This window comes from Myxozyma melibiosi (assembly GCF_037950935.1).
Source record: "Myxozyma melibiosi strain Phaff 52-87 chromosome Unknown BZA70scaffold_1, whole genome shotgun sequence".
Taxonomy (NCBI): Eukaryota; Fungi; Ascomycota; class Lipomycetes; order Lipomycetales; family Lipomycetaceae; genus Myxozyma; species Myxozyma melibiosi.
Window position 1 is genome coordinate 2993292 of NW_027042915.1, and position 26054 is coordinate 3019345.

Here is a 26054-nt window from a genome sequence, read left to right on the forward strand (position 1 = left end):
GTTGATGAGCCACATCTTGAGAAAGATCATTCTTTTCCGGCCATTGAGAATTTCACGTCATTATATAGACAGAAGAGCCTTACCTAGAACAGTACTAATCTTTTCTTCCCGTAAATATACATGTTTTGCTCGAACGCCAAATCGACAGTAATTCCATCAGATACGACGCTGGCCAGCGATACGTAGAGGTAGAGCTTATGGCATAACTGCATAACACTCACACTGTATCGCGCCGCCTAACGTGGCCTCGCGAGCTCAAGCCAGAGACAGATCCATATCTATCCGTCCGCCGACGATTGCAGTTTTACAAGGTCCAATCAATCATCGGATCTTATTTTCTGACTAGATAGTCATGGTATGTATATTGTGGAAATTGCGTGGATGATTGCGTTGGTGGTTGCGAGTATGAAGGGAGGATATTGCGATCTGAAGGCCTGTGGTCGTCTCTTGATCTACTCAAATTCCATCTCGATGGCCACTATTTTCTTGTTGTTCAATCATGCTGACAGCTTGCGTGTTGTGGTTTTAGACTACGATAGGTGGTTTGCACAATGATGCAATTGTAAGTTGTTCTCAAGTCGTGCCATCCGTGCTCAGGATTGGTGCACTCGATGTTGGAGGTCCAAGCAATCAACAGAAGCTAACGCTGTCAATTAGCACGATGCGGTTCTAGATTACTACGGCAAGCGTCTGGCGACGTGCTCTTCTGATGGAACTATCAAGATCTTTGAAATCGAGGGTGATTCTCACAAGCTTGTCGCGACTCTAACGGGGTAAGTCACCTATCTGTTATTTTGAACTACAACTCCTCTCAATCAATCGATGAAGACCTAACGCAAAGCATAATTACAGACATGAGGGACCAGTATGGCAAGTCAGTTGGGCGCACCCCAAATTCGGCGTTATTCTCGCGTCGAGCTCGTTCGATGGCAAAGTGATTATCTGGCGTGAAGACCAGACGACCAAGACATGGAGCAACATCGCGACGCACTCAGTCCACACCGAATCCGTCAACAGCGTGCAATGGTCGCCTCCCGATATTGGTGCGGTCCTTGTGTGCGGTTCGTCTGACGGAAGTGTATCGGTCGTTGAGTTCAACGACGACGGAAACACGACCGCGATCTCTGTCCCTGCGCACGCGGGAGCCGTCTACGCGGCCGTGTGGGCGACTAACAGCGGCTCCTTGCGACGGTTTGCAAGCGCTGGCTCGGATTCGCTGATAAAGATCTGGAGCCTCGATTCCGCCACAAACACATACACCTCCGAGGTCGTGCTCGAGGGACACTCTGACTGGGTCCGCGACCTTGCTTGGGCGCCCTCCGTTCTGCCAAAGTCGTATCTCGCGAGCGCGTCCGAGGACCGCACAGTTCTTATATGGACGCAGGACCGGAGCGATGGACCCTGGAAGAAGACTGTGCTCTCTTCAGAGCCATTCCCTGACACAGTGTGGAGAGTGAGCTGGTCCCTTTCCGGAAACGTTCTAGCAGTCAGCTGCGGAGACAACAAGATCACGCTCTGGAAGGAGAACTTGAAGGGCGGATGGGAGCAGTGCGGTGGCATTGATGAGTAGAGAGAGGTTGGGGGTTTGCTCGGGATTGGTATATGCCATGAGCAGCATTGGCGGAGATGTATGAGTATGTATATGCCAGCAGCAATACGATTGTAGATGAACATGAACAAGTGTGAATATCAAACACCCTGAGATGGTTGGAGTTGTAGATTGGCATGGGAATTTGTGTGTGCTTTCTTTACACCGTGCGCGAGCCACTGAGTTGATACTGATGATAGACGGGTGCACATAGCTTGTTCTTGTACGCCAAAGCAGAAGTAGAACTTTACAGTAGCAGCAAGATGGACCCAAGACTCTCTGATCAAGAGAGGGTGGGCTGGCGGTAGCAGTCGCATGTCTTGCTGGCCAAAATCAAGGGTCCACTTAGCGGAGATTCCAGATTAGTTGGTAGCCGAACCCGTTCATCAACCCGAGGCGTTCGATACTCGCTACGCTTCGCTAACCTCCGTATACTCCAGATATATAGAATAATACCTTACAAAATATAATAATTGAAGAATAATAAAACACATTCATCTTCTACACAAAACCAGCAGCAATTCGACCGAGCGAGGCTATCGGCAAGCTCGGGTCGTATTCGTTTCCGGCTGGTCCCAAACTTGGAGAAGGCGCCGCCGCATTGTCAAGTCCGCCACACCGACGTTCATCCAACTTTAGCATCCTCACCTTCTGTTCCCCACCCGGCCTCGATATCTCCTCGCTCTCGCTCAGCACCGGCGATAGACACACCGCGAAGAGTGGAAACTACCCGACTTATTACTACGGCTACGGAGTTGGTGCTGGGTCTGCTGTCACTGGCGTAGCCTTCTAGCTATGGACGTCATATCACTCCCCGGCTCATCGACGATGGTGCTCAACAAGTCTGCTTCCGAGACCGCGGCCTCGAAGCTGCGCGATGTCTTCAACGTCGACACGTTCAACAGGAATATTGAGAACTTCAACAACACAATCAGCTCCTCGTTCGCCAACACTTTCAACAAAAACAATAGCGACCAGATGATGGAGAACTTGAGAACAGCATTCACCTTCAAGGGCACAGCGCCCGCTTTACCTTCTTCTGCATCTTTCGTCTCGTCCTTGGGCTCTATTAGCACAAATGTAACGACGATATTGCTTACTTATTTGATTTGAACTGTCTCCGTTCTTTCTTGCTAACAAATCGCAACCAGAGCGATGCACCTCCTCTCATGAGTCCCGTCCCACCAGGCATCGAAGGCTCACCGGGAGATCCCTACGATCTCACCCACGTGGACCCACTCCCTATAACTTTGGTAGATCACTCAATGGACGACAATCAAGAGAACGGGAAGATGTGGGCCCGGTCAGCTTGGGTCGGCGATTACTCTATCGTCGCCGGTGCCGGAAAGGCCGGCGCTTATGTGTCTTGGCTATGTGTTATCGAAACTGTGGAGGTAAGCTACAAGGTCTTTTACGTTCTCAATTATCGTTGCCAGACTGCTAACATTAACTCTTACCTCTCATAGTCTCAATCTATTCGATTCAGAAAACGGTATGTTTATTATGGAGCAACAGTGCAAGTATAGTGGCGTGAGGGTTCTAACGGTTTTCCGGCAGGTACTCTGAATTCGTCTCATTACAGCAATTACTTCTTCGAGAGTTCCCTCATCTGAGAGCGGCGATTCCCGGACTTCCACCCAAAAGCATAATCTGTGAGTTTGCCTATTCGAGCAGGTTGCGAGACTTTCAGTCAGTATATGCTAACACCTTGTGCAAAAATAGCGAAGTTTCGACCTGCATTTCTGGAGGAACGGCGGCGCGGTTTAGAATTCTTCTTATCCTGCATCGTGCTAAACCCCGTCTTTGCCGGAAGCCAAGTGGTGAAGGACTTCATCTCCTCATCATCACTTTTGCCTACCAGCTAGTCAAAACCCTTGTACTATCCCGCCCTCCCCTCCTCGCCATCTTTGAAAACAAACGACAATGCACGCTAGAACCTCACTTACTCGTCATTGAGATCACACTTTCTTTCATTTTTCTTTTGTATAATACTGTTTCGGGGTTTCGTTGGTCTTTGGGTGTCGCTCCTTTTAATTATCTACTCCTCTCCCTTCTTACAAAATTTATCTGTTTAGGCGTTTTTTTTTGTCCATATATTGAATATCTTTAATTTTTCTATGGGGATGTGGTTAGATTGTGAAAAGAGCGCGTTGAACACGCGATGAATGCATTTGAATCTGTATTTATTCATCTTATTTAACTGAGCACTTTCATCTGAAGTATTCTTTTGCTATTCCCAATATCTACCTAATAATCTTTGAGTGCATGCACTCTACATTCCCCCTCCCTACACCAAAATGAATATGTACAACCATGGATGCGAGCGAGCAAAGCTTTCATACTGCGTTATCGGTTTGCGCGGTTATTCCTGTTTGCTCTCCGCGCACGGTGCTGTTCGAGCCGCCTCCTTCGCTGAGCGCGCCGGGCGGATCGTGATTGATGAGCGTCGCCGTCGTCGGCTTCTCGTGGTCTCTTGCGATTGGGAGCGGCCGAGGAGCTCTCTGCGGGGATTTCTTGGAAGCTGAATCTGGCTTCGTCTTCATCCTTCTCTTGCTCATCCTGATCTTCATCAGCACTGTCATCGCTAGAGCCGCTCACATCAACTTTGTCCGCTCCATCTTTCTGAACCTCGATATTGTGATCATTATTAGTCTCCTCTCCATCGCCATCCTCCTCTCCCTCGCTATCATCACTAAATATATCAACCAACTCAGTCCTCTTAGCCGGACCAGCAGACTGCTTCACAACCGGCCGTCGTCTCGGCAAAACCGCCCGGTTCCGCTCCAATTCCGCGGCCGAGCTCCCACCGGCAGCAACCTCCTCAACCTCCGACGACACCGAGCTCGGGCTGCCGCCGTGGTCACTCGGTTCGTCGTCGAAGAAGGTTGCTTGGTTGCTGTCGTCGTCTTCGCTTAGTTGCTCGGGGTCGCGGTCGTCGATGAACGCGAGATCTTCCTCGTCTTCTTCCTCGTCTTCTTCGTCTTCGGAAGGGTCATCGCCTAGTAATCTGCGACGACCTATATCTAAAACACAACTCGCGTTAGTGAATGAAGACACAAATCAGCATCTGAAAAAGTTCACTTACCAATACGTCTTCCATAAACACCAGCCCCGTACGGTCTCGCGTCTTCCTCATCCGAAAACCCATCCTGCGAATCATCATCATCCAGATCAAGAAACTGCACCCGCTGCCCATCCTGCATGGCCAGAAAGTGCTCGGGCGTGATATCAACATGAGCTCTGCCCGTCATCCGATCAACCTCCCCGCCGTCGTCTTCTTCCGAAAACCAACTCGGGTCGTCGTCGTCGCTGTCGATGGTTATCGCGTCATCGGCGGTCACGGCGCGCGCGAGCATATCGAAAACCGCCCGTCTGTGGTGCCGAGCTTCTGCTTCGTCGCCGAGGGAACTCTCGTCATCCTCTTCGCTGTCGAAATCTGACCCTGCGTAGTCTCCCGACATCCAGTTCCCGCATTGCCTGCAATAGTCTCCGAGAAGCTAAACGCGGAGATGGAGAGATTAGCATGTTTCTATCACCAGCAAGTCTGCAGGACGACATACCTCCCAATGACAGCGGATACACCGTCTCACGCCGTCTTCGTTGTCAACAAGGAAATCAGTGACGGGCGTCGTAAACATATCTGGGAAAATATCGCCGTGGTCGCGCTTATGCGCGGCCACTAGATCATTCTCCTCCTTCCGTCTCTTTATGACTTCTTCTTTGTCTTCTGTAGGGTCGAATAGCTCACGCTTCTCTGTTAAAAGAAAAACGCTTTCTTTGATCTGTGTGGGAAGTGTAAGCGGAAAACGAGCGAGGAAGAAAGTGAGGTGAGCATACTTGAATGGAAATCGTGGGCTTCAATTCAACCTTCGTTCTACACGTCGGACACGACTTTCGTCTCTTAAACCACTCAAGCAAACACTACAATACCACCACAGCCGTCAGCAAACTACCCTCTCCTATCCTCAGCAACAAGCAGCAACATACCGAGTAGCAGAACGAGTGACCACATGAGATTACACAAGGCTCAAACATCAGGTTATCGCAGACCGCACACGTGTAATGCCGATTCAAAGCAGTGTATCCTCCCTGGTACGCTTCAATAAGCTGTATGTCATCCGTTAATACTTTCTCCTTCTCATCCCCGCCACCGATCTAGAACATCGAGATAGAAATCGCCTACCTCGTTCTTGTGAGCCAGCTCAGCCCTCAGGCGAGCAACTTCCTCTTCGCTAGTAGCCATGTCTCGCACACTCAAGGTAAACAGCAAACAGTTTCAATAATCCACAAGTTCAAACAATATGACACGTAAATCGAAGCACGTACAACTCAGCAGAACCACCCCAGCGGCAGCATCTGCTTATATTACAAATATCCGGTCCTTGTGCCAGCTGAAAAAATTAGAGATCCGAGCGATTGCTTAATTGCGTGTCTGGGCCGGGTAAACTCTAAAGTCCCACGCGTTTATGTCACGTGAAGTAAAACCTTAGCACGCGTTGTGGGCGAAAACAATGACTCGGGCACGGAGGATATGACGTTTGTATTTGTTTGGTTGGATATATACGCTGAAGAGAAGAATTGAGGTTGGCAGCACGCTTCATTCGATAATGCTGTGAACGAGGGTCTATTTGGACGTCTATCCGCATGGCCACGGTTGGAAACAAGACAGAGAGCGAGCGGGCGCGGCCGCCGTCGCCGCCACCAGCGCGCTCGCGGACAACATCTGTGCAGCTCGAACTGCTACCCCGGGCGCGGTCTGAGTCTGCGCCGTTTGAGTCGCGGTCGCGGACGAATTCAGAGAATCCAGGGAGGTCAGGAGGAGAGGGCGAGCTGCATCATCGGTTGCTGGGGCCGTCGTTGCAAAAGTCTGGGCAGGATGGTGTCGATCAGGTTGCTGTTAGTGATATTATATACCAGGCGTCTGCTGGGAGTAAATATTTCGAGCACCAGAAGCAGAAAGAGAAAGAGTTGACAAAGAAGGTTGAGGCGATTCTGAAGCAAGCCGAGAAGGTCAGCAAGCAGGATTTAGCAGCGGCAAAAGTGCTCGTGGATGCGTTGGTCAATAAATTGGAATCCACAAGGATCCTAGACCAAACGATCGTGCACATTGACTGCGATGCGTTCTACGCCAGTGTCGAGGAACTAGATTTCCCAGAACTGAAAGAGAAGCCGTTCGCGGTCGGCAACGGCGTGCTGTGCACATGCAACTACGAGGCGCGGAAATTCGGCGTGAGATCGGCGATGGCTGAGTTTGTGGCCCGCAAGATCTGTCCGCAGCTGATTGTCTTGCCTCTGAATTTTCCGAAATATATAGCAAAATCGAACGCGATCAAGGCTATTCTTTCGGAATATGACCCGAATATCTGCGCAATGACCTTGGACGAGGCATATCTGAACATCACAGAATACTGCCAACGAGTTGGCAAAGACAGAGAGCTCGTCGTTCAGGAGATACGCGATCGAGTGTATAGAGAGACACAGTTAACAGTCAGCGCCGGGATCGGGCCTAACTCGCGAGTGGCGAAGATAGCGTCGAATATGAACAAGCCGAACGGGCAGTTTGTGATTGCAAACGACAGAGAGAGCGTGATGGAGTTTATGCGGACGCTTGAAGTTCGAAAGGTGACCGGTGTGGGATATGTACTTGAACGCCAGCTAAACGCAGTCGGCGTGATCAAGTGCGGTGATATATACGAGAAAGCGCCGTTGCTTCACGAGCTTTTCAGCGACATCAACCTCTCTTTTCTACTCGACTGCTACCTCGGTCTGGGATCAACAGTCATCAAACCGATCGAGCAATACGAACGCAAGTCAATCAGTTGCGAAACCACCTTCCGCGACCTCTCGAGTCCGTCTGAGATCAAGCAGAAACTGTGGCAGGTGGCCACCGACCTCGAAAAGGACTGCAAGCGTCTGAATATCGCGGGCCGCAAGCTTGGACTCAAGATGAAAAAACACACGTACGAGGCGCTGTCGCGGCAGAGACCGGTGGCGAAACCGATTAATTCGGCGGAAGATCTGTATAAGTACGGCGTGCAGATGTTGGAGAAGGAGATGCCGATCACGATCAGGCTGATTGGGCTGCGACTTACTGAGCTGGTCGATCTGAGCGTCGAGGGTCCGATGAAGACGTTTTTGAAGGGGAGTAGGCGGAGTACGCAGGTACTCGCGGATACTTCTGGCGGGTCAGGTGGCGCGGAGGAGACGGACGCTGCTGCTGAGGATATCGAAGAAGATTTGGGGTTTATGATTCACTCGCAGGGGGATAGCGGTCCCAACTACAGAAGCTGGTCAAAAGCGCATACGGCCGCCAATCTACCCTCTGCTCCGACCGAGTCTTCTGCCGGTAGCAGCAGCAGAAAGAGGAGCAGTAGCTCGCAACCGGACTTTTCATCAGAAGCTCCCACAGATCCCACCAGCCCACTTACCCCGCCTCCACCTGTCCCCGATCCCACGCCCACCGACGACAGAATCAAGGACGAAGGAGGACCGGCGGCGGAGCAAGTGGCTTGTCCGGTGTGCGGGAATTTAGTCTCGGGGGAGCCTTCGGCGCTGAATCAGCATGTAGACTGGTGTTTGTCGCGGGGAGCGATCTTGGAAGCTGTGCAGGAGACGTATACGAAGCGGTTAAAGACTGGGTAGCCTTTCTGATACATCAAAGTAGACGATTTGAACTTTTTTTTCATTATTTAGAATATATACAAGGTGGGCTTCCAAGTAGAATGTATGATATGAAATGATGGAAAATAAAGCCACAGAGTGCAACCAAAACCACAGAGTCCCCTAAACATTCAACATAATGATTCAGCATCCTCTAGCTCTTTGAAGTGCCAGCTCTCCGCTCGAGCTCCTCAAGCCACAATTTCTATAATCACAAATTAGTCAGAAGAAACCAACCCCAGGAGAAATACAGGACCCAGCACAAACCTTTCTTCTCGCAGCCTTCTCGGCATCAATTTCAGCCTGCGTCTTGCTATCCTTACTGTTCATATACGCCGACCCACCCACGAGCGCGACGAGGGTGAAGCCCTGGGCCACGACACGCGCGGTGAAGAATTTATTCGCCTTTCGCGAGTTGCCTGCTTTGAGTGACAGCGCGGACTTTGTCAACGCGAAGATGGTCGCGAAGACGCCTGGGTTCTTGTCAGTTTTCAACTAGAATTTTCTCTGTGCGCGGAAATGAAATAGGAGGAGTTACCGAGCGGTACGAGTGGCTGCTCTTTGCATTTATACCAGAGCTTTTGGAAGCCTGTGAGTTTCTTCGCTCGGCTGATGAGATGAGATTCGGCATCAGCATATGTTTCTCAAACGACGTCCTCAAGATCTCCACAACCCAGACATCAGAACTAATACGGAAAAAATACTCACTCTTCCGCATCGTATGCGTCGAAACTAGATGGAAGCGGCGGCATTGTTCGGTTGTGTTTGGTGTAGTGAAGTTATCGAGAATGACGATGAGAGGAGGACTGATGGGAGTTGGATGGTATAAGCTTTCGCAAGCCATGTCGGGATTACATGGAAACTCTGCTTTTGGTTGAAAATAAGAGGTTATTGTATTTATTCAATTGTTACAAAACGCAGCTGTTTCTATTACCGGCAGACTGCTTATTCATTACTTTAATAAAAACAAATTATACCGAAAGGAAAATTTATACCCGGATGCAGAGACATAAGAGCATAACAGAGAATACAAAAAAAAAATAACACCACAAATCTGCAAAATTTCAAACATAATCATTTTTACTGTTTGCACCAGGCTAAGTCAACCGTGATTACGATCTGATCATCTTTCCGATCTTGCTTTCCCAGCCGCGAGCACGCTCGAAGCCGTTAGAAGCAGCCTGAAAGTCCATGACGGCCTCGTAGATCTTGTCCTTTGAGACAGCGACGAAAGGTCCGTACTGGATGATGGGCTGGTCGAGGACCTGTCCGCCGACGATGACAACGCGGACATCACTCGAGAACTCTTCAGGGACCGAGATCTCGACGCCGTCGCCGTCACGGGCAAAGACGGCGTTGTGGTACTGCGGGATCTTGGTGGTGCCGATCATGGCCTCGCCTTCGAGGACGTAGGCGAAAGCGTTGAAGTCAGTGGGCAGAGACTGGCTGATGAATCCGCCGGGCTTGATGGTGACGTCGAGCATCCAGACGGGGGTGTAGGCGAGGTCCTGGACGCTCTTGACGCCGTAGGACTCGCCGGAGATAACCTTGATGGAGAGCTTGTCGTTAGGCTCGACGATGGGGATCTCGCCCTTGCGCAGGTCGCGGTAGCGGGGCTCGACGCTCTTGAGACGCTCGGGGAGATCGACCCAGAGCTGGAGACCGACGACGTTGGTGCCGTCCTTTTGCGGACGGGGCATCTCGGCGTGCATGATACCCTTGCCGGCGGTCATGAACTGGAGATCGCCTTCGTCGATGGTGCCGGCGCTGCCGGTGAAGTCCTCGTGGTCGACCTGGCCGTGGAGGAGGTAGGTGATTGTCTCCTGGCCTCTGTGCGGGTGGTCGGGGAAGCCGGCCTTGGGCCCGACGGAGAAGTGGTCGAGGAGGAGGAAGGGAGAGAAGTTGCGGAGCTTAGCGGTGCCGACGGAGCGGCGCACTTTAGCACCCTGGCCCTCGGCCTGCTCGATGGCGAGGAAGAGCTTGGCGAGCGAACGGGGTTTGACGATTTGCGAGAGCGACATGTCGGGAGAGGTGTAGGTGGTGATGGGGTTGGTAATGGTGGTGGAGTTCGTGGTGGAGGAGGTGAAGTGTGACTTTAAGAGATTGAGAAAGTCGGGGTAGTTGACAATCACAAAGGCGATGATTAGCGGTAGCAAGAAAAGAAGAAAGACCGACTTCATGAAACGACGAGGGCCTTTTATAGACAAACAATCGAAAGTGCAGAAAGTGCGAGAAGAACAAAAGAAGATGATTAAAAAGAATTATAAATGATTATCGAATATCAGAAAACAGCTAAAGAAGCCGATCTGCGGTCTAATCAGCAATTATCAGCAATCAGTCACGCTTGGTAATATTACGTAACTATGTATAATAGTCATGTGACTGGTCATGTGATTAATTACACGGATGCGCGGCTGGTCATGTGACGTGTCATGTGACTGTCAGACCGTTGTTTGTGCCAGCCTCTGGTCGGAGAAGGGAAGAGAGTCATCGTCGACAGTCAACAGAATCAAAGCTCGTTTGAATTGCAATCACCGCGTGTCTGAAGTTTAGTCTGTTGGCTTGTTTGTTGAGATTCTGTTTGATTCTGTGCGTCTCGGATACCTTCACTCGACTCGCAGTACTTTTACAATCTCGCCCGTGCGAAAAGACAAGCAGGCTTCGATTCTTGCAACGATATCCGCTATATCTCACACATAGCACATACAGCACAATATGAGTTCAATGGACATCGATGCTCCCGGTACGTTTTTGTGTCTACATCTGATGCGCTCTGCGTCTCGTGGGTGATCCGGATCGGTTGATGAGTGTCTAACTCTGTACCTACAGGCGGCTTAAACGGACGAGGAGGGTTCAGAGGTAAACCCGGAAGACACGGAAGGGGAAGAGGCAGAGGAGTAAGTGGTGGTTATCTTTGTTTGCTTTTATTTTGTGTGCAAGATTCTCACAGTACAACAGGGATTCTCCAGCGAAGTTCGCGCACCAGCAGGGGATCAAGCATGGAACCACGATTTCTACCGGCTGCAGAGCGGAGGCCCGCCCACCGGTCCGTCATACAAGAATCGCAGCAGACCCGGTTTCCAACAAAAGCCAGACCCGTTGGCTGCCAACGCGTTTGCGCAACGGATAGGAAAAGTAGGCGGCTCTTCGTCAGCCAAGAAGCAGCTTACGACAGCGCAGCCTGCTGCAAATGCTAGCAATGCATCTGCGGCGTCACGGAAAAAGACAATTTCACATCAGCTGGCGTCCAACCCGCTGTTTGCTGCTTTACAGGGCGATCGGTCAAAGTTGCAAAAATCAAAACCGGCACAGACAAAGCCGACACCGGCAAAGCCAGCACAAACGGCCAAGCCCGCGCAGCAGCAGCAGCAGCAGCAGCAGGCGCCATCAGCCCCGCTAAACTCGGTGGGCATCAAGGGATTTGGCGGGAGCAGGCCAAAGGCGTCAGTGAACCGGACGTTTGATATTCGGGGATTGAGCGGGAAGGCGTTTATGAAGATTACGAATCTGGCGTCGGGAACGACGACGGACGATATTGGCGCGTTTCTGGATAAACTTGGGGCGGAGGTCGAGATCTGCGAGACGTTTGTGGATGGCGATACTGTTACTGTGGAGACGTTGTTTTTGGATCGGGCGAGTGCGGATATGGTTGTTACGCAGATTGACAATGCACTAGCAGACGGTGAGTATTTTTGAGGTTTTCTTTAGTGTTTCTGCTAATTGTTGCTGACTATTTATAACAGGCCGAGTGATTCGTGCGGAAATCATTTCGAGCACGGCAGCACGTATAAAGGGAGCAGCGCCGCCGGTGGTGCAAGACGGCACGAAGGGATTTGGGTATGTATATGATGATTGATGAGATGAGATGGGGATGTATGCTAATTTTGTAGACTCTATAGCGATGCACTTATCATGAAGGGACGAGGGTTCAAGAGACAATAAGTCAGGTGTACTTTTATATATAGGCAGAGTTGAAAGGTTTAGAGTCGCTGTAACAGTAAGGATAATGATCAACAAGTATTATGATGAATGAGGGTCTTTATGAAAGTCGTAGAAGAGGAAGGTTAAGGGATAAATGCCACGTCGCAGGAAACCTTAAAGTACGCGTGTTGAGTTTCAAGGCAGAGAGAAGAGCCCGAAGCAGATATTCCACGACCTGTAGAGCTCTGCACACATTCGATCGTCGTCTTTTGGTTGACTGATTTTTGGTTGGTTTTGAAGAGATTGAAGAGGTCGGAAGAGAATTGAGGAGGTAAGAAGAGATTTGCTGGGTGCTTTAGTGGTGGAGTTGATGGGAGGGGGGTGAGAGGGAGATGGATCTGGTGTGCACTTGCTTCATTACGAGGCTGTGTGAGAGCGATGGGGTTATATGAAGAGAAATGCTAACGGATTAATGATGTCAGGTTCAGCAATTAGTCGATATATATACAGAAACAGAAAGGTCTAGCAAAGATCGAAAATCATACAGCAGCAATAATTGTCTAATGCTGATCTCACACTGTATCGCATTCTGCGTGCTCGTGCTGGCGGCACTTGTGTGTGCAGGGCAGGATTACTACGAGGTGTGTTACGAACTAATTGCTTGCGTTGTATGTCTACGACTGGCTAACAGATAGTAGATCCTCGGGGTGCCGAAAGATGCGAGTGAGAAGCAGATCAAGTCGGCCTACCGCCAGCTGAGTAAGAAGTACCACCCGGACAAGAATCCGTAAGTGTCTGCAGCAGCAACTTGTTCATCTACATCAAATCAAGGCTAACAAGTGTATAGTGGAAACAAGGAAGCCGAGGAGAAGTTTGTGCAAGTGGCGGAGGCATACGAAGTCCTGCAAGACAAGGAAAAACGCAGCATCTTTGACCGCTACGGCGAGGAAGGACTGAAGCAGCGCACAGGGGGCGGCGGCGGCGGCGGCGGCGGGCAGCACGGCGGCGACCCGTTCGATCTCTTTTCGCGGTTCTTTGGCGGCGGCGGGCATTTCCGCGGCGCGCGAAGAGGACCAAACATGGAGGCGCGCGTGCAGGTCAGTCTTAAGGATATCTACGTGGGCAAGGAGTTTGAGTTCACGGTGCCGGTGCAGACGATATGCGATACGTGCGGAGGCAGCGGGTCGGAGGACGGCGAGCGGCATGAGTGCGGAGCGTGTGGCGGGCGCGGGATGAGGGTTGTGAGAAGGCAGCTTGCGCCGGGGATGTTCCAGACGGTGCAGGTGCCGTGCGATAGCTGCAAGGGCGCGGGGACGGTGATCAGCCATCTGTGTCCGGTGTGCAAGGGGTCGCGGGTGGTGAAGGAGACGCGGACGCACACGATTGAAGTGCAGCCGGGGACGCCGAAGGGGGCGCGGATGGTGTTTGAGAACGAGGCGGACGAGGACCCGGACTGGGAGGCGGGGGATCTGTATGTGGAGATTGAGGAGAAGAAGGACGAGAACATGGGGTTCCGGCGGCGGGAGGCGGATATGTTTCGGGTGGAGGTGCTGAGCGCGCGGGAGGCGATCAAGGGAGGATGGAAGCGGGAGATTGAGTTTCTGGACGGGAAGAACGTGACGATAATGCGCAAGGCGGGCGAGGTGGTGCAGAACGGGGAGATCCAGGTGGTGAAGGGACGGGGGATGCCGAGGTTTCAGCAGGCGGGCAAGTACGGGGATCTGTATATTGAGTATGTGGTTGTGAATCCGGGGAAGGGGAAGGTCCGGGATGAGCTGTAGATGTGATGAGGAAGGACAGAAGAGGTATGACGATAGTTTGAATATAGATTGGCATGATTGAGGGCGATCCCGATTGATGAGTTATGTGATTGTTCTACATTCTCGTTCTCGTTGATTGTTCGACTGTAATAGCAGAGTATTCTCATTGCATCAACAGTAAGCAGAGCAGAGTAAAGAGGGGCCTCATCCATCGGGGTCGGCGTTCGGTGATCCTGTCGCAGTTCGGCGATAATCCTCAGAAGAGCAGCAGAGCAGCAGAGCAGCAGCAGCAGCAGCAGCAGCAGCGCAACACAGCAACAGACAGCAACAGACAGCAAACAGCCCCGCACCGCAGTCTAGAACTCCTCCTCTCCGCGCGTCTCAAAGAAGAACAGAAGCAGGTCGAGACAGAGCAGGCAGTTAAGCCCGAGAACAGCCTGATCTGGGTGGTTGTTCTGGTGCAGAGTGTAAGTCCACATCGAGTAACTGTTCCTAAACAGGCAATAAACGTGGGGCAGGACTCCCTTCGCCCGCGACGGCGATGAAGCCCCGCACCCGCCTTCAGCACTGCGGCTTTCCCCCGCACAGCGTGTTTAGAGAGAGTTGAGAGTATTAACAGTATTCTACTCATACTAACTATACAATACTATCACTATTTACTATGAATATACACTCACCGGGACAAAGTGGCGTGGCTCCACCGCCTGACGTCAACGGTCCAGAGCCGCACCGCATTGCCTTCCCGCTCGTCCTCGACCCCGACTCAGACTCGGCCTCGTCGCAGACCGGCGGGCGCATATAAAGAGAGACTGCCCGCCGTCTCCTCTTCATCACCAGCCCTCAATTGATCTACTCACTCTACTACTCTACTACTCTACTCTACTACTCTACTCTACTACCATGGTCAACATCCCCTCCACCCAGAAGGCCGTCGTATGTCCCTTCTCATCTCAATATTAATGTCAATGCATGCATCTGCTAATCTACTACCCAGGTCTTTGAGAAATCAGGCGGCCCCCTCGTCTACAAAGACATCCCCGTCGCCACCCCCGGCCCCGAAGAGATCCTCATCAACGTCAAGTACTCTGGCGTCTGCCACACCGATCTCCACGCCTGGAAGGGCGACTGGCCTTTGGTATTCCCCCTCTCTCTCTCTCCCTCTCCTCCTTCACTTTCTCACAGATATATAGGACACTAAACTCCCCCTCGTCGGTGGCCACGAAGGCGCCGGTGTCGTCGTAGCTAAAGGCGACCAGGTCACCAACTTTGAACTCGGCGACCTCGCCGGCATCAAATGGCTCAACGGCTCCTGCCTCTCCTGCGAGATGTGCAACCTCGGATTCGAGCCCAACTGCCCGCACGCCCTGCTCTCCGGCTACACCGTCGACGGCTCGTTCCAGCAGTACGCCATCGCAAAGGCCATCCACGCCGCCCCCATCCCCAAGGGCACCGATCTCGCAAAGGTCGCCCCGATCCTCTGCGCCGGAATCACAGTCTACAACGCAATCAAAGAGTCTGGTGTCAAGCCCGGCCAGTGGCTCGCCATCACCGGCGCCGGCGGCGGTCTCGGCACCCTCTGCATCCAGTACGCAAAGATCATGGGTCTCCGCGTCGTCAGCGTCGACACCGGCGACGCCAAGGCCAAGCTCACCTCGCAGCTCGGATCCGAGGTCTTTATCGACTTTGCGACCACGCCCGACATTGTCTCCGAGGTCATCAAGGTCACCGACGGCGGACCCCACGCCGTCATCAACGTCGCCGTCGCAGAGAAGCCGTTCGAGCTGTCGTGCAGATACGTGCGCCCACGTGGCACCGTCGTCGCCGTCGGTCTCCCCGCCAACGCCTACATCCGATCAGAGATCTTCTCGACCGTGATCAAGTCCATCACTATTAAGGGTTCTTATGTCGGCAACCGCGCCACCACCACCGAGGCCCTTGATTTCTTTGCGCGCGGTCTGGTTGAGTCGCCTATTAAGATCGTTGGTCTTTCGGAGCTGCCGAAGGTTTATGAGTTGATGGAGAAGGGTGAGATTGCGGGCAGATATGTGCTGGACACTAGCAAGTGATTAAGTGAGGCAGCTGTGCTGTCTTGTTTCTTGTTTCTTGTTTCTGTGATGCCCGAATGTTTTGTTTTGTTTTGTTTGCTTTGCTGTAATGAAAATGTCGCCTCTTTCAATCAATTACACTATAATCCGTAGTTATCACGTAGTGTTGTCATAGTTAGATCGATGATCGACGCGACGCGCCAAACTGTAAACCAAACAGAGTTCAAAAGCCCTAACCCAATGTGCACAGCTGCTGTCACACTTACACCACAACACCCACAACACAAATGCAGTTGCGTCAGCCAATAAGCGCAAAGATGATGATGCTCGACGGGCCCAACCAAATTCGTTCCCAGGCCTCAGATCCGCTCGCGGCTTCCTCTTTTCTTGCTCTTCCCCAGATACTCTTCTCCTTCTACACCACACAATGTCCTCTTTCATCACCCGTCGCATCGTCTCCGGCGTCCGGCAAGACGTCGCCGCTCTTCTGCGGAGTCGCCAGCAGATCGTTCCCCGACGAGCAGGCCACGCCCTCGCTGTTGTACGTCTCCTGTTTTCTTGCATATGTTATACTGCATTCACTAGACCTCTCATATAAGTGCGAATACTGACAGATTCTAGCACCGTGACACTCCCGAAAACAACCAGTCCATCCCCTTCGAATTCACTCCCGAGAACCAGGAGCTCGCGAAATCGATAATAGCAAAATACCCCAGCCAGTACAAAAAGGCCGCCGTGATGCCGCTCCTCGACCTCGGCCAGCGCCAGCTCGGCTTCACCTCGATCTCGGTCATGAACTACGTCGCGAAAATGCTAAACATGCCTCCCATGCGCGTCTACGAGGTCGCCACCTTCTACACAATGTACAACCGCACCCCCATGGGCAAGTACCATCTCCAGGTCTGCACCACCACCCCCTGCCAGCTCTGCAACTCGGACTCAATCATGCACGCCATCACCTCGTACCTCAACATCAAGCCCGGCGAGACCACAAAGGACAAGCTGTTTACCATCTCCGAGGTCGAGTGTCTCGGCGCCTGCGTCAACGCGCCCATGATTGCCGTCAACGACGACTTTTACGAGGACCTCACCGCAGACAGCGTCGTCTCCATCCTCAAAGACCTCCAGAGCGGCGTCGTCCCCAAGCTCGGCCCTGTTTCTGGTCGTGACACATGCGAGCCTTTCTCTGGTCGCAAGACCCTTTTGGCTGATAAGCCTTATAGCGGCCCTGACGTCACCCGGTCGGACTTGTAGATGTGCATGCCATGATTTTCTATTTTATCTTCTTTTCTTGCTTGTCGTTCGTTCTGGGTCATTTCTGCCTTCTTTTTTCAATTACTTCATTTAGAGTATAGGTTTTGATATTTGCATTTTATACGACTAATACATATATACTTAAACAATAACAATAATAAACAATAAGCAAGATATAGCATCTGGAAATTAAGCAACAGTTTCATCTGCTTTTATCGTTTGTCGTCTAAAGAGTAACTATAGACTTTGATATTCGCATTTATTTATACTTCAACTTAATACATATGTATTTAACAATAACACAAATACAAATAAAACAATAAGCAAAACAGCAGCAGGAAATTAAGAGGCATTTCATCTTCTTTTTCTGCTTGTCGTCTGTTTCAATTACTTCGGTTTATTTGGGGTAAGCTATAGGTTTTGATATCTGCATTTATACGTCAACTTGAAACATTCAAACAATAACAATTAAAATCAGCAAATCCAAGTAATCAATAAGCAAAACATAGCAGCAACACCTACACCGACATGGCGCTCAGAGCATCAATCAGAGTCTTGCTCTCCTTCTCAAAGTCAAGCGGCGTAGCCGACATCGCCGAATGCCGCGCTCTCGTCACGTTGTTATACACGTCCACCTTACTGCGCACGCGGAACGTGTACATCAGCGCGCTGCGTTTCTCCACATGCCGCTGGAACGCGAGATGGTCCGAGTCCCGCAGCGCGTGCAGGTCGTCGGCCGGCATGTCCATCACGATCCGGCCGACGTCGTCGAAACACGACAGCCACAGCTGCCCCGTGTGGTCCGAGATGTTGAACCGCAGCACGTACCGGTACGACGGCTCCGGGTAGCTTGCGTTGCACTTTTCGCACCGCCAGCTGCCGCCTTCGTCAATCACTTTCTTGTTGCAGCCTTCCTTCGGACAAGCGGGGTACGCAAACGTGTCGGTAGTGATATTCGTGATCGTGCCCTTGACCGAAAAGTAATCCGGCGTGTCGTTCATCCCAATCTGCTCGTCCTTCACCTGCTGCATCGTCTTCAAGTTCTCCGGCCGCCCCGTCATCGCCCCCGCAGTCGTCTGCATCGTCATAAACTCCGCAGACTGCCCGCTGGACTGGTACCACCCGCGCAGCTTGAACGACTCCGGAATGTCCGGGTTGACCGTCAACGTCGAGCTCTGCAGCAGCGACAGCGACCGTCCGTTGAAGTCCCCCACTTTCGCGCCCTTCGCCGCAATCACGTCGCCCACTTTCGCAGGAAAGTCCACCGCGGACGCACCCCACGCCGTCAGCACGATCGAGTAGTTACTCTCGTCGACAACAACCACGTCGCGCTTGTCAAACGGCCGGCCCGTCGACTTGGCCACAATCTGCTGCGCGTCGCGGATCTCCTTGACGACCGCGACAACGTCCACGATCGAGTCCTTATCCACCGCAGCTACCTTCCCGAGCGACTCGACAAAGTTGAACCGCACCTGCGGAATCGCCGCGCTGCCCGCGTCCGCGCACAGCTCGATCACAGACGAGTCCTCAAACATGAGCTCGTACTCGTTCGCCAGGTTTGAAAACTGCTTCTTCGCCATCGTCACCCGGCACCCAGACACGTAGTACACCTGGCCGACGACGAGCAGGTCGTAAAAGTTATCGACCGCCTTGTTGAACCCCGTCGCGCGGATCTCGCCCTTCTCGTCAAGAAAGTTCACGTTGAAGAGCTTGCCTGCCCCGCGCGCGTTGTGGTACTCGCGGATCGCGGACTTGGCCGTCACGCGCGCCTTGATCATCCATTTGTTTTGGTAGGGCGACAGTTCGTCGATCGTGTTCACGGGCTTCGACAGAGGCGCGTTGCTCACGTCGGGTTTCCTAGAGTCTGTTAGTCGCTGTCTCTTATATCCCAACTAGTTTTTTATTGTAGTGACTTACTTTGAAGGAGCTGGTGCAGAAACAGGGGCAGCAGGGGCGGCAGGGGAATTCCTTGTCTCGCCGTAGAAAGTAGTGCCGCCGGTAGCTTGGCCCGCGGAGTTGCCGTCAGCAACATCTGGCGCGAGAGCGCCGGGCGAGCCAAGTTTCTCACGAAGGCCGTACTGCGTCAGCACATCGAGATCGCTGACAATGATCAGTCTAGAAGAAAGTTAGAAGTAGCTCATGGATAGTAGATGATGAGAAACACATACGATCGCTGCTTAGAGGCAAGACTGCTGATGACATAACTCGTGATGGCAATGATGCTCCCTCTCTCGAGCGGCTGCTGCTCGAGCTTTTCAGACAAGTGCGTCTGGAACATGACTTGCATGTAATTCTCGCCGTCAGAAACAATAACCCGTAACCGCCGCGGCGTGCCGTTGTCGCCGCCGATGGTCTTGACTTGCAGGACCTGCACGACGACCGGCGCGAGCTCGGTCGAGTTTGTGCGGATAATCTCGCGCAGACGGCCGGCGGAGAGGGGTACTTCTGAAGTCATCTCGGTCAACTTGTTGCTCGTTGTATACTTGCTTGGAGTTGGATGATTCCACGCGCTGTGTTGTGGGTTCGAGCAGGTGGCGAGGTTAATTGTGTACAAAACAAAAGTCTGCGGTGGTCGAAAGGAAGACGCGTCGCGGCGGGCGGTGGCCGCGGGTGTCACGCGCAGCAGCAACCTTAAATCACGCGTCCGTAAATTGGCTGAGTCATGGATTATGTCATTTTGATCGTCGCCAGGGTGCTCGCCGAAAGGGGAAATAATAAAGCTTGTTTCTGTTTCTAACTATAGTGGTGCTGAGCAATATACACGAAACCGCATATCAGCTTCTGTCCGTCACATTTGCCATCTCAGCAGCCTCGACCATCACCGCACTCAGACTCAGCAACCAGCGGCATCCAAGAGCATGGCTGCACCGAGCTGCTAATTTGCCACCGTACCGCCGCGCCAAATTAGGCGAAGAGCAGTGGTCGATTAAGGGAGGCCGCACGCCTTGTTCGCGCACTGTCGCCGTGTTTTCATCCTCACCGCCGCCTTCTCCCACTTCCTCTCCTCTGCTACCTGCTCTCGCCCTTTATTCTCTTCTATTTCTACACGTTGAGTTCAGCGAGGTCTTCGGCTATGTCCTTTCCGCCGTCACAGCAGGATTCTGACCACAACGGCTTCCGTCGTCGTCCTACCATCTTCTCCTTTCTCTCCTTCCGCTCTGACCCTGCCGACTCGGCCTCGTCTTCTGGAATGAGCACTCCTCCTTTCCTTGGCTCCAGCTTCCTCGAGAAGGGCCCCGAGAGATACAAGGGCTCCGTCTCTTTTGGCCAGGCTTTGCGCTCGCGTCTGGGAAAGACCATCGTCTTTGGTCTCCTCGTCTTTCTTGGTTTCCTGCTCTACCTGTCACCTCCATCCAATGTTTCAAAGTTTGTCGAAGGTATCTTCTTCTCCTTCTCCTTCTCTAATCTCACGCTGCTCACTCAATTGCATCGCTAACCTCACCCCCACCCCCAGAGCACTCTCTATCGTCCTTGAAAGGCAGCGGCGCGCCCGCCGCAGCTGGTGGTGCGCCCGGCACCTGCACGCGCTCCCACGACGGCAAGAAGCCCGTGACCCAGTACGCGCTCATGATCGACGCCGGCTCCACCGGCTCCCGCATCCACGTGTACGAGTTCCAGAACTGCCAGGAGATGCCCGAGCTCGTCCGCGAGGTCTTCGAGATGACCCAGCCCGGTCTCTCGTCGTACCCCGACAACCCGCAGGGCGCTGCCGAATCGCTCGATCCCCTGCTCGCGGTCGCCATGAAGGAGGTTCCCGAGGACATCAAGGCCTGCACCCCTGTTGCCGTCAAGGCCACCGCCGGCTTGCGTCTGCTTGGTCCTGCTCGTAGCGACACCATCCTCGCGGCCGTGCGCACCCATCTCGAGACAAAGTACCCGTTCCCCGTCGTCCCTGGCGACGGCGTCTCCATCATGGACGGCAAGGACGAAGGTGTCTACGCCTGGATCACCACAAACTACTTGCTCGGCAACATCGGCACAAAGGACGACACGCCCACCGCGGCCGTCTTCGACCTCGGCGGCGGCTCCACGCAGATCGTCTTCGAGCCCACCTTCCCTGTCTCGTCCGCGGGCGTGCCCGAGCAGATGACCGCCGGCGACCACAAGTACGACCTCGACTTTGGCGGCCGCCACTTTTCGCTCTACCAGCACTCTCACCTCGGCTACGGACTCATGGAAGCGCGCAAGAAAGTGCACGCGACCGTGCTCAAGAACGCCATCGCCGCAAACAAGGAGACCGTCCCCAAGACCGTCGTCAACCCGTGCCTGCCGCCCAACATGCTGCGCGAGGTCGAGGTCGAGATCTCGAAGGACACGCTCGTGAAGGTCAACATGACCGGTCCCTCGGTCCCCTCTGCGTCGCAGTGCCGCTTCCTCACCGAGCAGATCCTGCAGAAGGAAGCAGAGTGCGCCGTCCCGCCTTGCTCGTTCAACGGTGTCCACCAGCCCTCGCTCTCAAAGACGTTCGCAAAGGAGGACATCTACATCTTCTCCTACTTCTACGACCGTACCTACCCTCTCGGCATGCCCCACAGCTTCTCCCTCACCGAGCTCCGCGACCTCACCTCCCGCGTCTGCCAGGGCCAGTCCAGCTGGGACGCCTTCAGCGCCATCCCCGGCGCTCTCGAGGAGCTCGGCGACAGACCCGAGTGGTGCCTCGACCTCAACTTCATGGTCGCCATGCTCCACGCGGGCTACGACATCCCTCTCGATCGCGAGGTCAAGATCGCAAAGAAGCTCAAGGGCAACGAGCTCGGCTGGTGCTTGGGTGCCTCGCTGCCGCTCTTGGACCAGGGCACCGCTGGCTGGACCTGCAGGATCAAGCAGATCTCAAAATGATGACTTGTATTAATGACTTTTTTATAAATTTCTCATAAAGCCTAGCGTTCTTGCTGCGTGCGGGGTTTAGAAGCACAGACGGTTTTTCTTTCTTTCTTTGCTATTACAATTGGGAGTGTATCTGTATCGTGTGACATTTTCTATTTACTTTCTATTTCTCTTGGTCTTTGATCCTATTGGATACATTGTATATAATACACTTCTGGCTGCTCTCTACTATTCGTATCTTACAAAACTTTTTACAAAACTCCTAGTGGCTTCGGCGTCCACTCGCCGGGGTATAGACTCCATGGTTCTACTTCTGTCTGTATGTCCTCCACTTGCTGTTCCCATGCATCGTCATCGTCTATGATAATCGGTTCTGCGCTGTTGCTCTTGCTGTTCACCTCCACAGCACTTACTGTAGTCTTGGCCGCGCTATCCGGATAAAGCATCTCCACCTGCTGACAATACATCCGATAGAACCCCTCATCTTCCTCCGACAGACCCGAATGATTCGCCCTCGCGAGCTTCAAAAACTCAAGCAACACCGGCGTCGGCGCGCTCAGCGACGCACATATCCCCGCGAGCTCCGTGAACGAGAACGAAAAGCCCGGGATATTGTCTGATGTATGCGACGCGGAGAGCTTGCGTTTGCGCGTTAGCGGTTGGATTATTGAGGAAGAGTGGGAGGAGAGGATGTGGCGGAGCCAGTTTGTGGCGTGGGTGAGATCTGTTGCTTTTGAGGAGGTGGAGGTGGAGGAGAATTGCTGGAAGGAGATTGTCGCGAGATCGGTTTCGGCGTTTGCTGATTGATTTGTTGAGTGTGCGAGCGAGGGGTAAAACACTTGATTTGCATCCTTCGAGCTTTTATATGAAGAGACGACGAGTTCAAGGCAATGCTTGATGAACGCGGTAGTCACGGTCTCGGGAAGTTGCTGCAGCAGCGGCGAGAAGAAGTCGATGCTGCGCAGAGAGGCAGATACACTCCGCACCCCTGCCCTTTTGCGATTCTTCCGCCCTCCTCGACCGGTCTTCTGCCCAACCTGCACAAGCGGCCAAGATCGCATGATAAAACCGACGCACTCCCGAGCGAAAAGTTCGGGATCGAGGGCGCAGAGACGGGTAAGGCTGTTGATGGTTTGCCAGTACGCGGTCGCTGCTTCGAAGGTATCTTTTTGTCGATAGAGTGGGTTTGCAAACGTGCTCTTGTTCATTTCAAATTCCGCGTCGATATCGCTGTCGCCGTCGTATTCGTCGTCGTACTCTCCCCCGCCGCCGTCGTCGCTGCGATTACCACCAGGTCTGTACAGCTCTGCGTAGGACTGTAAACACTCACTGATCCGCTCAGACCCAATACTCTCGACCTCCTCCAACCTCCTCAACTCAGGCTCCCAATAATGGATCCTAACCCACTCCAGCGCCTCCCGCACCGCCCTCTCCAACTCCGGCAACGCCGGCAACGCTTCGTGCGTGCACGCGTGCCGCAGCTCGACGAACGATGTCGGCATGTCGACTTTTGCCGCGAGCGCCACGAGCGGCATCGCGAACTGCGCCGTCTGCTGGCTGTCGAGGAAACCGTTTACGAATCTGATGATCGCGGACGCGTGCGAGAGTCGTTTGGCGAAGGAGTTGATGTGTGGCGTGGGCGAGGACGAGAGGAGGGAGGAGGAGGTTAGGAACGCTGTGCATTCGATTGCGTAGGGAACGTGGCCGCGGATAGTATACGCTTTGGCCTGAAACACACTTCAGTCAGCTGTCCTCTTCCTGCACATACAAACATATCTGTAATATCTGTAGAAGGTATACATACGAGCGAAATCGCCTTGGTCCGATTATCCACGTCCCCGTCGACCTCGTAAAACCATCTGAAAAGCTGCACGAGCTCGGCCCTGTCTCGGTAGGGGACTAGTCGTGGGTTATTCTTGTTCATCTGCGCACACTCTCTAAAATATGTGTTATGTCCTTTATATATATATAGAAATCATAGTCGGCTGCTTCATTTCTTTGACGATGCACTGCTTTTTGTTTAGATACCAAAATCAATTTTTTTGAAATAAAAACATGTAGAAGCGAGCCGCACGCTCATGGGGTTGAGGGAACTGAGCCCCTGGACGACACCTCCTCATCCTGCACTTTTATAAACAGACTAGTTTCGTATGCATCATTCATTAAAAACAGAAACGGATAGGTCGACAACGCCGGTACAAATGAAAATAAAGAAAGAAACAAAGAGACGTGGCAGCAGCTAGCAAGTGCTGCGTACTTTCATGTATATAAACCCCGTCTTCAACTCGTAACATACACGACACCCAAAGAAAACCCAATAATCAACGCCAAAACCACCATGCACGTAGTCAACATCGACCTTCTCAATTTCCTCGCCTCGCTCCTTGCGTTCCGCCGCCGCTGCGCGCGCACCCGCCGACTCGCCCCGCTCAGCAGCGCCGTCTCGTCGTCGTCAAAGTCGTCGTCGCCGTCCGCGCCCGTGTCGTTGTCGTCCGCGTAGCCGTCGTGCGCGACCGCAGACGCAGCCCCGCGGTTGGGAAACGGGCGCGGAGACGCCGGCGGCGCCATCATGCTCTTGGTCGAGCTGTAGATACTGTTGAGCGAGCGCGGATCGAGGTTCTTGATCGAGTTGCCGTTTATACTCCCGCCCGACCGAGGCGGCTCAAGCATGTTTCGAAGACCAGCTCCGCCGCCTCCTGCCCCTTGAACACGCTCACTTCCCCCTCCCTGACCAGACTGACCACCCCCTCCGCCACCGCCGCCGCCACTACCCGACAACGAAGGCGACCTCGAGTCCTGGAACCGCGCGGACTGGCTTATATCGCGTGTGTTGGATTCATACACAAACGTCTCGTCAGAGTCGTCAGAGTCGTTGTCGTCGACCGCGGAGGCGATTTTCGCGGCGAAAATGTCGGCGCGGGAAGTGCCTTGGATATGAGGTAGTGGCTTTGGTTTCTTCTTCTTGCCTTTGACTGAGTTTCTGGGGTTCTATTAGAGTAGAATAGGACTTGTTAGTATCACACATAAATCAAGGAGGAAAAAAAGAGTTGGAGCCATACAGGATTCTTGCTACTTCGGACGCTCCCCTGGGCGGAAGCGCCCACGGCGACCGAGGCGACGGTAGTGACGGTCTCTGTCTCGACAGTCATTGCGTTACTCCCCGAGCCCGACTGCACAGTCTTCGACAAGCCATCGCCGTGCTTCTTGATAGATCCGGTGGCGGCAGCTCCCGAGCCCGCGAAAAGCCGGCGCACCGATCCAGGCTTATCTTCAGATCGGTAGCCGCTGTCTGATTCGGACTCGTGCGTCGACAGCTGGTTCTGCGTCGTGACTGAGAGACCCGAGAGCGTGCGTTGACTGAGTCCCGGGCGAGGTCTGTTGAGTGTGCTTGTGTATGTGCTTTTTGTATTATTGCTGGCGTAGTCTTCCTCAGGCGCGTGGTCTGAGCTGCTTTGTAGAGTGCGCTGCAGCGTCGCGTCGCTCGTCGCGGTTTTCGTCGGCGATGTGCTCATCGCGCGAGCACCTGAAGCCTCCATCTGAAATGTGATCTAAGCGGTTGCGTGCGGTGTCCTGCTTGGTGTTCGCGGCGGGGTCGCTGGTACGTGAGCTTTTGTGTTGACTTTTACGCAATGTTTTGATGGAAAGAAGGATGGAGATGGGCTCGAAACCCTTAAAAAAGGTAAAGTTGACGGCCGTGGACCGAGGCCGCCCCCTGGCTTCGGTCGGGTTTATTTCCACTGTTTTGTTTGCTGTTTTAAATAGCCACTTTCACGACCGAATATACAAGAACTTTTTATTAGTTGAAGTTGTTTGCAGAGGAAGTGAACAGCGAGGGGTTTGCGGGTTTCTCTGCTGTTCCTGTCGTGGAGTCGACGTCATCGTTTGTTGATCAGTTCCTCAGCAGAGAGACGGCTGTCGATCGCCACTTTGCCATATTTGGCCTGTTCTCAGTTCTCTGTGTACGCATTCACTGATTGATTAACAGTTTGCTGTTCTTCC

General features: G+C 53.0%; 15 protein-coding genes across 15 annotated transcripts; 8 read left to right on the forward strand and 7 right to left on the reverse strand.

Moving 5' to 3' along the window:
- Positions 1–90: 90 nt before the first annotated feature.
- BZA70DRAFT_40921 (protein transport protein SEC13) lies at positions 91–1630 on the forward strand. Its single transcript, XM_064915091.1, has 4 exons — positions 91–355; positions 530–562; positions 658–773; positions 853–1630. Exons 1-4 carry the CDS (start codon positions 353–355, stop codon positions 1568–1570), a joined length of 870 nt encoding a protein of 289 aa, XP_064771267.1. The 5' UTR covers positions 91–352; the 3' UTR covers positions 1571–1630.
- Positions 1631–2230: 600 nt separating this feature from the next.
- Positions 2231–3797, forward strand: BZA70DRAFT_273209 (Phox homologous domain-containing protein). Its single transcript, XM_064911798.1, has 5 exons — positions 2231–2668; positions 2740–2982; positions 3055–3080; positions 3146–3240; positions 3311–3797. The coding sequence occupies exons 1-5, from the start codon at positions 2384–2386 to the stop codon at positions 3451–3453; spliced, it is 792 nt and encodes a 263-aa protein (XP_064771268.1). The 5' UTR covers positions 2231–2383; the 3' UTR covers positions 3454–3797.
- BZA70DRAFT_273212 (uncharacterized protein) lies at positions 3798–6099 on the reverse strand. Its single transcript, XM_064911799.1, has 6 exons — positions 5772–6099; positions 5576–5695; positions 5426–5509; positions 5149–5370; positions 4674–5085; positions 3798–4611 (listed from the first exon to the last, which is right to left on the reverse strand). The coding sequence occupies exons 1-6, from the start codon at positions 5829–5831 to the stop codon at positions 3935–3937; spliced, it is 1575 nt and encodes a 524-aa protein (XP_064771269.1). The 5' UTR covers positions 5832–6099; the 3' UTR covers positions 3798–3934.
- Positions 6100–6103: 4 nt separating this feature from the next.
- On the forward strand, positions 6104–8481 carry BZA70DRAFT_41003 (DNA polymerase kappa). Its single transcript, XM_064915093.1, has one exon. It carries the CDS (start codon positions 6233–6235, stop codon positions 8228–8230), a length of 1998 nt encoding a protein of 665 aa, XP_064771270.1. The 5' UTR covers positions 6104–6232; the 3' UTR covers positions 8231–8481.
- On the reverse strand, positions 8317–9065 carry BZA70DRAFT_41022 (altered inheritance of mitochondria protein 31, mitochondrial). Its single transcript, XM_064915094.1, has 4 exons — positions 8957–9065; positions 8787–8857; positions 8516–8721; positions 8317–8453 (listed from the first exon to the last, which is right to left on the reverse strand). The coding sequence occupies exons 1-4, from the start codon at positions 8998–9000 to the stop codon at positions 8403–8405; spliced, it is 372 nt and encodes a 123-aa protein (XP_064771271.1). The 5' UTR covers positions 9001–9065; the 3' UTR covers positions 8317–8402.
- A 53-nt stretch (positions 9066–9118) lies between these two features.
- On the reverse strand, positions 9119–10561 carry BZA70DRAFT_273219 (pirin-like protein). The gene has a single exon (XM_064911800.1). The coding sequence runs from the start codon at positions 10426–10428 to the stop codon at positions 9361–9363; it is 1068 nt and encodes a 355-aa protein (XP_064771272.1). The 5' UTR covers positions 10429–10561; the 3' UTR covers positions 9119–9360.
- A 71-nt stretch (positions 10562–10632) lies between these two features.
- BZA70DRAFT_273224 (uncharacterized protein) lies at positions 10633–12357 on the forward strand. Its single transcript, XM_064911801.1, has 5 exons — positions 10633–10991; positions 11078–11145; positions 11207–11930; positions 11992–12085; positions 12139–12357. The coding sequence occupies exons 1-5, from the start codon at positions 10964–10966 to the stop codon at positions 12188–12190; spliced, it is 966 nt and encodes a 321-aa protein (XP_064771273.1). The 5' UTR covers positions 10633–10963; the 3' UTR covers positions 12191–12357.
- Positions 12358–14304, forward strand: BZA70DRAFT_273228 (uncharacterized protein). The gene is made up of 3 exons (XM_064911802.1): positions 12358–12810; positions 12868–12956; positions 13017–14304. Exons 1-3 carry the CDS (start codon positions 12733–12735, stop codon positions 13948–13950), a joined length of 1101 nt encoding a protein of 366 aa, XP_064771274.1. The 5' UTR covers positions 12358–12732; the 3' UTR covers positions 13951–14304.
- Positions 14149–14828, reverse strand: BZA70DRAFT_273229 (uncharacterized protein). The gene has a single exon (XM_064911803.1). The coding sequence runs from the start codon at positions 14558–14560 to the stop codon at positions 14186–14188; it is 375 nt and encodes a 124-aa protein (XP_064771275.1). The 5' UTR covers positions 14561–14828; the 3' UTR covers positions 14149–14185.
- Positions 14791–16102, forward strand: BZA70DRAFT_254333 (chaperonin 10-like protein). The gene is made up of 3 exons (XM_064910756.1): positions 14791–14862; positions 14924–15064; positions 15120–16102. The coding sequence occupies exons 1-3, from the start codon at positions 14830–14832 to the stop codon at positions 15993–15995; spliced, it is 1050 nt and encodes a 349-aa protein (XP_064771276.1). The 5' UTR covers positions 14791–14829; the 3' UTR covers positions 15996–16102.
- A 205-nt stretch (positions 16103–16307) lies between these two features.
- On the forward strand, positions 16308–17409 carry BZA70DRAFT_273232 (subunit NUHM of NADH:Ubiquinone oxidoreductase). Its single transcript, XM_064911804.1, has 2 exons — positions 16308–16515; positions 16596–17409. The coding sequence occupies exons 1-2, from the start codon at positions 16402–16404 to the stop codon at positions 17226–17228; spliced, it is 747 nt and encodes a 248-aa protein (XP_064771277.1). The 5' UTR covers positions 16308–16401; the 3' UTR covers positions 17229–17409.
- On the reverse strand, positions 17410–19952 carry BZA70DRAFT_254337 (replication factor-a protein 1). Its single transcript, XM_064910757.1, has 3 exons — positions 19397–19952; positions 19146–19343; positions 17410–19085 (listed from the first exon to the last, which is right to left on the reverse strand). The coding sequence occupies exons 1-3, from the start codon at positions 19681–19683 to the stop codon at positions 17747–17749; spliced, it is 1824 nt and encodes a 607-aa protein (XP_064771278.1). The 5' UTR covers positions 19684–19952; the 3' UTR covers positions 17410–17746.
- Positions 19953–20011: 59 nt separating this feature from the next.
- BZA70DRAFT_273236 (nucleoside phosphatase family-domain-containing protein) lies at positions 20012–22301 on the forward strand. The gene is made up of 2 exons (XM_064911805.1): positions 20012–20605; positions 20683–22301. The coding sequence occupies exons 1-2, from the start codon at positions 20302–20304 to the stop codon at positions 22065–22067; spliced, it is 1689 nt and encodes a 562-aa protein (XP_064771279.1). The 5' UTR covers positions 20012–20301; the 3' UTR covers positions 22068–22301.
- On the reverse strand, positions 22109–24127 carry BZA70DRAFT_41443 (Las1-like-domain-containing protein). The gene is made up of 2 exons (XM_064915096.1): positions 23860–24127; positions 22109–23782 (listed from the first exon to the last, which is right to left on the reverse strand). Exons 1-2 carry the CDS (start codon positions 23977–23979, stop codon positions 22307–22309), a joined length of 1596 nt encoding a protein of 531 aa, XP_064771280.1. The 5' UTR covers positions 23980–24127; the 3' UTR covers positions 22109–22306.
- Position 24128: 1 nt separating this feature from the next.
- On the reverse strand, positions 24129–25905 carry BZA70DRAFT_41442 (vacuolar segregation subunit 7-domain-containing protein). Its single transcript, XM_064915095.1, has 2 exons — positions 25115–25905; positions 24129–25043 (listed from the first exon to the last, which is right to left on the reverse strand). The coding sequence occupies exons 1-2, from the start codon at positions 25589–25591 to the stop codon at positions 24336–24338; spliced, it is 1185 nt and encodes a 394-aa protein (XP_064771281.1). The 5' UTR covers positions 25592–25905; the 3' UTR covers positions 24129–24335.
- Positions 25906–26054: the final 149 nt, after the last annotated feature.

Bases quoted from the DNA above. Each gene is read 5' to 3' on its own strand.
- BZA70DRAFT_40921 (XM_064915091.1), top strand. The intron at 563-657 runs GTAAGTTGTTCT...GCTGTCAATTAG, and splicing joins GTTTGCACAATGATGCAATT to CACGATGCGGTTCTAGATTA. The intron at 774-852 runs GTAAGTCACCTA...GCATAATTACAG, and splicing joins CTTGTCGCGACTCTAACGGG to ACATGAGGGACCAGTATGGC.
- BZA70DRAFT_273209 (XM_064911798.1), top strand. From the start codon at position 2,384: ATGGACGTCATATCACTCCCCGGCTCATCGACGATGGTGCTCAACAAG. The intron at 2,983-3,054 runs GTAAGCTACAAG...TACCTCTCATAG, and splicing joins GTGTTATCGAAACTGTGGAG to TCTCAATCTATTCGATTCAG. The intron at 3,241-3,310 runs GTGAGTTTGCCT...GTGCAAAAATAG, and splicing joins TCCACCCAAAAGCATAATCT to CGAAGTTTCGACCTGCATTT.
- BZA70DRAFT_273212 (XM_064911799.1), bottom strand. From the start codon at position 5,831: ATGGCTACTAGCGAAGAGGAAGTTGCTCGCCTGAGGGCTGAGCTGGCT. The intron at 5,510-5,575 runs GTATGTTGCTGC...GTGGTATTGTAG, and splicing joins GTCACTCGTTCTGCTACTCG to TGTTTGCTTGAGTGGTTTAA. The intron at 5,086-5,148 runs GTATGTCGTCCT...CTCCGCGTTTAG, and splicing joins GTATCCGCTGTCATTGGGAG to CTTCTCGGAGACTATTGCAG.
- BZA70DRAFT_41003 (XM_064915093.1), top strand. From the start codon at position 6,233: ATGGCCACGGTTGGAAACAAGACAGAGAGCGAGCGGGCGCGGCCGCCG.
- BZA70DRAFT_41022 (XM_064915094.1), bottom strand. From the start codon at position 9,000: ATGCCGCCGCTTCCATCTAGTTTCGACGCATACGATGCGGAAGA. The intron at 8,858-8,956 runs GTGAGTATTTTT...TCATCTCATCAG, and splicing joins GACGCATACGATGCGGAAGA to CCGAGCGAAGAAACTCACAG. The intron at 8,454-8,515 runs GTTTGTGCTGGG...TTGTGATTATAG, and splicing joins AGAAGGCTGCGAGAAGAAAG to AAATTGTGGCTTGAGGAGCT.
- BZA70DRAFT_273219 (XM_064911800.1), bottom strand. From the start codon at position 10,428: ATGAAGTCGGTCTTTCTTCTTTTCTTGCTACCGCTAATCATCGCCTTT.
- BZA70DRAFT_273224 (XM_064911801.1), top strand. From the start codon at position 10,964: ATGAGTTCAATGGACATCGATGCTCCCG. The intron at 10,992-11,077 runs GTACGTTTTTGT...CTGTACCTACAG, and splicing joins AATGGACATCGATGCTCCCG to GCGGCTTAAACGGACGAGGA. The intron at 11,146-11,206 runs GTAAGTGGTGGT...ACAGTACAACAG, and splicing joins GAAGGGGAAGAGGCAGAGGA to GGATTCTCCAGCGAAGTTCG.
- BZA70DRAFT_273228 (XM_064911802.1), top strand. From the start codon at position 12,733: ATGCTGATCTCACACTGTATCGCATTCTGCGTGCTCGTGCTGGCGGCA. The intron at 12,811-12,867 runs GTGTGTTACGAA...AACAGATAGTAG, and splicing joins CAGGGCAGGATTACTACGAG to ATCCTCGGGGTGCCGAAAGA. The intron at 12,957-13,016 runs GTAAGTGTCTGC...ACAAGTGTATAG, and splicing joins TACCACCCGGACAAGAATCC to TGGAAACAAGGAAGCCGAGG.
- BZA70DRAFT_273229 (XM_064911803.1), bottom strand. From the start codon at position 14,560: ATGAGTAGAATACTGTTAATACTCTCAACTCTCTCTAAACACGCTGTG.
- BZA70DRAFT_254333 (XM_064910756.1), top strand. From the start codon at position 14,830: ATGGTCAACATCCCCTCCACCCAGAAGGCCGTC. The intron at 14,863-14,923 runs GTATGTCCCTTC...TCTACTACCCAG, and splicing joins CCTCCACCCAGAAGGCCGTC to GTCTTTGAGAAATCAGGCGG. The intron at 15,065-15,119 runs GTATTCCCCCTC...ACAGATATATAG, and splicing joins GGAAGGGCGACTGGCCTTTG to GACACTAAACTCCCCCTCGT.
- BZA70DRAFT_273232 (XM_064911804.1), top strand. From the start codon at position 16,402: ATGTCCTCTTTCATCACCCGTCGCATCGTCTCCGGCGTCCGGCAAGAC. The intron at 16,516-16,595 runs GTACGTCTCCTG...GACAGATTCTAG, and splicing joins CAGGCCACGCCCTCGCTGTT to CACCGTGACACTCCCGAAAA.
- BZA70DRAFT_254337 (XM_064910757.1), bottom strand. From the start codon at position 19,683: ATGACTTCAGAAGTACCCCTCTCCGCCGGCCGTCTGCGCGAGATTATC. The intron at 19,344-19,396 runs GTATGTGTTTCT...ACTTTCTTCTAG, and splicing joins CTTGCCTCTAAGCAGCGATC to ACTGATCATTGTCAGCGATC. The intron at 19,086-19,145 runs GTAAGTCACTAC...AACAGACTCTAG, and splicing joins TCTGCACCAGCTCCTTCAAA to GAAACCCGACGTGAGCAACG.
- BZA70DRAFT_273236 (XM_064911805.1), top strand. From the start codon at position 20,302: ATGTCCTTTCCGCCGTCACAGCAGGATTCTGACCACAACGGCTTCCGT. The intron at 20,606-20,682 runs GTATCTTCTTCT...CCCCACCCCCAG, and splicing joins TGTTTCAAAGTTTGTCGAAG to AGCACTCTCTATCGTCCTTG.
- BZA70DRAFT_41443 (XM_064915096.1), bottom strand. From the start codon at position 23,979: ATGAACAAGAATAACCCACGACTAGTCCCCTACCGAGACAGGGCCGAG. The intron at 23,783-23,859 runs GTATGTATACCT...AGTGTGTTTCAG, and splicing joins GGACCAAGGCGATTTCGCTC to GCCAAAGCGTATACTATCCG.
- BZA70DRAFT_41442 (XM_064915095.1), bottom strand. From the start codon at position 25,591: ATGGAGGCTTCAGGTGCTCGCGCGATGAGCACATCGCCGACGAAAACC. The intron at 25,044-25,114 runs GTATGGCTCCAA...CTACTCTAATAG, and splicing joins TCCGAAGTAGCAAGAATCCT to AACCCCAGAAACTCAGTCAA.